This window comes from Nansenia antarctica (assembly GCF_963989245.1).
Source record: "Nansenia antarctica genome assembly, contig: SCAFFOLD_295, whole genome shotgun sequence".
Classification (NCBI taxonomy): domain Eukaryota; kingdom Metazoa; phylum Chordata; class Actinopteri; order Argentiniformes; family Microstomatidae; genus Nansenia; species Nansenia antarctica.
The window spans coordinates 15081-20311 of NW_027662795.1; the positions used below are offsets into that span (position 1 = coordinate 15081).

At 44.5% G+C, this 5231-nt stretch overlaps 1 protein-coding gene across 1 annotated transcript; it reads left to right on the forward strand.

Moving 5' to 3' along the window:
• Window positions 1-2318: 2318 nt before the first annotated feature.
• On the forward strand, window positions 2319-4568 carry LOC308175456 (uronyl 2-sulfotransferase-like; the record flags this gene model as incomplete). The annotated part of the gene is made up of 3 exons (XM_080551123.1): window positions 2319-2416; window positions 3424-3581; window positions 4270-4568. Coding segments are annotated over 3 exons (555 nt in total), but the record flags the coding sequence as incomplete, so codon positions are not given.
• Window positions 4569-5231: the final 663 nt, after the last annotated feature.

The window sequence follows — 5231 nt, forward strand, 5'->3', positions numbered from 1 at the left end:
GAGTTCAGCTTTTCCGCCAGCAGGGGGTCGTCCTCCGCGGCTGTGAGCCTGTTGGCTCTGAAGTTTGTCATGTGCTGAACCCCCTGCCACACCCGCCTGGAGTCGTTGCTCAGGAAGCATTCCTGAATCTTCTCTCTGTGGTCTGCCTTGGCCTCCCGGATGCCGCGCTTTAGGTTAGCCCTGGTGGTGCTGTACAGCAGTGTGTCCTTCGCTGAGTAGGCGTTGTCCCTCTCCTTGAGCAGTTTTCGGACCTTCTCAGTCATCCATGGCTTCGTGTTGGGGTACACGTTTGTCCACGGTGGCTGAGTTGGTGCAGTTTATTATGTGGTTCAGAACCGACGACGTGAACTGTTCCAGGTCCTCATGCTCATATTCCTGCCATGAGGTGTCATACAGGCAGATCTGCAGTGGAGCGGACCCTGCTGGCCAGGTTCTGACAGTCTTAGTGGTGATGGGAGCACTTTTCCTCATGGGAGTGTAGGCTGGGATCAGGAGAATTGACACGTGGTCAGACATGCCTAGATGAGCTAGCGGTCTAGCCTTGTAAGCAAGCTTGATGTTGGTGTATACCTTGTCCAGTGTGTTATCTCCTCTTGTTGCACATTTAACATGCTGATAGAACTTGGGTAGTACTACCTTCAGGTCAGCATGATTGAAATCCCCATGCGATGATGTGCACTGCCTGAGGGTCCGCGCTCTGTCCACCACTGATGACGTCATGTAGCCGCGCCAATGCTAAGCTAGCATCCGCGCTTGGTGCAATGTAAACAGATGTTATGTACACCGCGTTGAATTCCCTCGGGAGGTATGTGGGTCGGCATTTAACAGTCAAGTATTCCAGGTCTGGGGAGCAGTGGCTACTTACAGTTTTCGTGTTTAAGCACCAGCTGTCCTTCGTAGATATAATGAGGCCGCCTCTGCGCGTCTTCTCATTAAGCAATGTCCGGTCGGCTCTGTGTAAAGTGCGGCCTTCTAGCCCGACCGCAGAGTCGATGATGGTAGCGTTGAGCCAGGTTTCTGTGAGAATAATCACACAGCTATCCCCCACGGTGTTGTTGGAAGCAACCTGCAGTCTCAGTTCGTCCATCTTATTAGCCAGAGATCTTACGTTGGAGAGGAATATACTCGGCAAAGCTGGCTTATCCGGGCTTCTCCTCAGCCTAGCTAGCAGGCCTCCCCTGCGGCCTCGGCGTTGTTTACGGTCTCGACGCCGACGTTTGCGTCTGAGGGACGGGATCGTGTACCATTGTTCTCCCGGTAAGCGAGCTATGTCGAGTGGAATGTTTTGTTGTTTCAAGAATTCTGCTGTTACAGTCCTCTCGTTTTGCGCACCAACTTCTAGTAAGTCTAGTCTGCTGTAGGTACTATTTACACAACAGTTCCCTATAAGTACTAAAATAAAAATGTACATACAAATGTACTTAAAAACGCTAAGAAGCACCAGCGTCGGAGCCACTGAGTGTAAGTTGTCAATGTTAAAGGGGTGGGATTGAATAAGTTGTACTTCTTCCCACTCCTTTTCGAATATGTGAGAAAAAAATTAAACTGAGTTAAAAGTGCTTTATGCTTTTTAATTCTGTTAATCAATCAATCAATCAATCAATCAACGTTACCATGTATCAAGGTATTTGCGTATTAGAGAGATAACGGAATATCCATATTATCCATCGTTCTGAAAAGGACAACAGCACTATGGTGCAGATGAATTCAAAGCTTTAAGACATTTCTACACAACACACAAACAGGCTCGCATTCCAAACCGTTTTGAAGACATCACAGCACCAACACCAATACTGGGTACGCTAAGCTTAGCTGCTTAGCTTAGCTGTGGTACAGCTTACAGGCCTACACAAGACACTAAACCCCAAATTGCTCCCAGTGAGCGGGCCGGCCGGCGCCTTGCATGGTAGCTTGGCCGCCATTGGTGTGTGAATGTGTGTGTGAACGGGTGAATGAGAGGCCGTTGTAAAGCGCTTTGGATAAAGGCGCTATATAAGTGCAGTCCGTTTACCATTTACCATTTACATTTCAAATCATTTTTCACAGACAGAAGTATGAGCCAAGCTCACGTAATGATCTGGTTGTGAGACACCACTTGTTTCCTGTTTGGCAGGAAGCTGCAGGTGTTCCTGGTTCACTCACAGGATGTGGTTCGCTGCTCCAGTTATTCTGCAGCTGAACCTCATCAGAGGTCAAGTAGTTCCAGTTGCTCACAGGTTGAGACCTGGTGAAGGGCTCCCCCTTGTGGCACTAGTACAGTAATACAGTGAATCAGTTTAATAATAATAATGTTGTTGTTGTTTTTTTGTTCTCTGTAGGACATCAACGTCTGCATCCTGGAGAATTACCCAGAATGCTCCAATCCAAGGCTCTTCTACATCATACCATACTTCTGCGGTCAGCACCCCCAGTGCAGGTCCGTTTTAAAATGTTTAATTATTATTATGAAACTTGATTTTTACCTGGAGGTCCATGGAATGAATGCCTGATTTAGATTATTAGTATATTAGCGTATTATTTGCATATTATTAGCATATTGTTCTGATGTATTAGCATATGATTGGATATTCACATATTTGGAGTAGAGCAAGGAAGGTAATTTGGGATGTATTATACACAAATTGTCCTGCTAAACTTACTTTTAGTTTGAGAGAAATAAATGTATGATATACTTTTTATTTTTATTTTCTATTATTATTATTATTAGTAGTAGTAGTAGTAGTACATCTGGGTTGTGTGGAAGGCAAATCAATTCGTATGACTATAATTGCAGTTATTAATCAATTCACTGCTTGGTGCCAGTTTACATTAGGGATGCAACCTCAGCACATATGTTCAAGTCAAGACTAAAAACCCATCTTTTTAATATTGCCTTTAAATGACTAAATAATTAAATCAGGATTATATAATTATTGGAGCACTTTGAGCTGCAACGTTTGAGGGATAAGCGCTATACAAATAATTACAGTAATTATAATAATAATAATTATTATTATTATTATACTTTTTGTATTATTATTATCATTATTATTGTAATTATTTGTATTATTATTATTATTATTATTATTATTATTATCATCATCATTATTTTGTATTGTTATTATTATTATTATTATTATTATTATTATTATATTTTTATATTAGTATTATATTAGTATTATATAATTGTATTATTATATTCTTATATTCTTATATTATTATTATATTATTATATTATATTATTTGTATTATTATTATATTATCACCATTATTATTATAATATTATTATTATATTATTACCATTATTATTATTATATTATATTATTATTTTACTATTACCATTATTATTATTATATTATTACCATTATTATTATTATATTATTACCATCATTATTATTATTATATTATTATGATATTATTGTGATGATATGATTGTGATGCCAGGGAGCCAGGCGTGTGGGCTCTGGAGCGGGCCAAGCAGAACGTGCAGGAGAACTTCCTGCTGGTGGGGGTGCTGGAGGAGCTGGAGGACGTTCTGCTGCTGCTGGAGCGACTGCTGCCACACTTCTTCTCTGATGTGCTGAACATCTACAAGAGCCCCGGTACACACACACACACACACACACACACACACACACACACACACACACACACACACACACCATCTACAAGAGCCCCAGTACACACACACACACACACACACACCATCTACAAGAGCCCCGGTACACACACACACACACACACACACACACACACACACACACACACACACACACCATCTACAAGAGCCCCAGTACACACACACACACACACACACACACACACACCATCTACAAGAGCCCCGGTACACACACACACACACACACACACACACACACCATCTACAAGAGCCCCAGTACACACACACACACACCATCTACAAGAGCCCTAGTACACACACACACACACACCATCTACAAGAGCCCCGGTACACACAGACACACACACCATCTACAAGAGCCCCGGTACACACAGACACACACAAGTCCCTTGCCTTGAAAATATTTAAGACTTGACTTTGTAGGAATAATTAAGACTTGACTTTGTGGAAATATTTAAGACTTCCCTTGCCTTGAAAATATTTAAGACTTGACTTTATGAACATATTTAAGACTTGACTTGATAACCTCTAAAGACGTCTTCAGTTGAGGCCTGAGACTGACACATCTTCATGTGTTTGTTCAACCCAACTCCAACCAGTCCAGTCACTTCCTGGTGTTGTGTCTCTTGTCTCCGCCCCTTCCCCTCCAGACTACAGGAAGATGGGCAACATGACGGGCACGGTGCGCAAGCACACGCCCACCCTGGAGGCGCTGCAGGTGCTGTACCACCGCATGCGCTACGAGTACCTCTTCTACAACTTCATCCGGGACCAGTTCCACCTGACCAAGAAGAAGATCGGCCTGCGCTCCGTCTCCCGGCCGCCCGCCCACCAGCCCTCCTTCCTGCGGGAGCTGGCCCTGCGCACCCCCCCCCAGCTGGAGGAGGAGGAGGAGGAGCTGGACGACACGGAGCTGGACGACGCCAACAGCTGGTTCGTCCAGCCCTGATGATGTCATCACGAGTCGCCGTGGCAACCGAAGGAGGTTGGGTTGGGACGGCGGGATATTAGCCGATCGATCGATCAGCCTGGTTGGTTTGGTTTGGCTGAGAGGCTAGCGTGATGGGGCGGTGGTGGGGGGGGGGAGGGGGAGGGGGGCGCCCCCCCCCCCCCATCTGATGAATGACAGCATTCCCAAGAAGAAGAAGGTTTGGGGGGTTTTGGGGGGCGGGGGGGGGGGGTGTGTAGATCACCGATGCCCGTGTTTTTACGGGCTACCATTATCTCCATCCCAGCTCAGACTCTCAGGGCTCACCGCCGAGGATCATGGGAGAGGGCCGGGGGGGGGGGGGGGACCAACTGCCATATTTAAAAATACTTTTACAATAATGGAAAATATTTTTGGTTTTCTTCAAAGCTACATCATCATCCGGTTGTTGTTGTTGTTGTTGTTGTTGTTGTTTTCAAGTTTTTGTTCTTTGTGTTCTGTCCGCGGAAATCTCCGGGTGAGATGTATGAATGGAAGATTTTTGGACCTATGAATTTATTGGGATATGTTTTTTATTATTTGTTGTTGTTGTTGTTGAATGGGATTGTTTGTTTGTGAGCGGGCCAGAACATTGGATCAGGTTGGAAATTCTGACACACCAGCCAAGGTGGAGGGATGATGGAG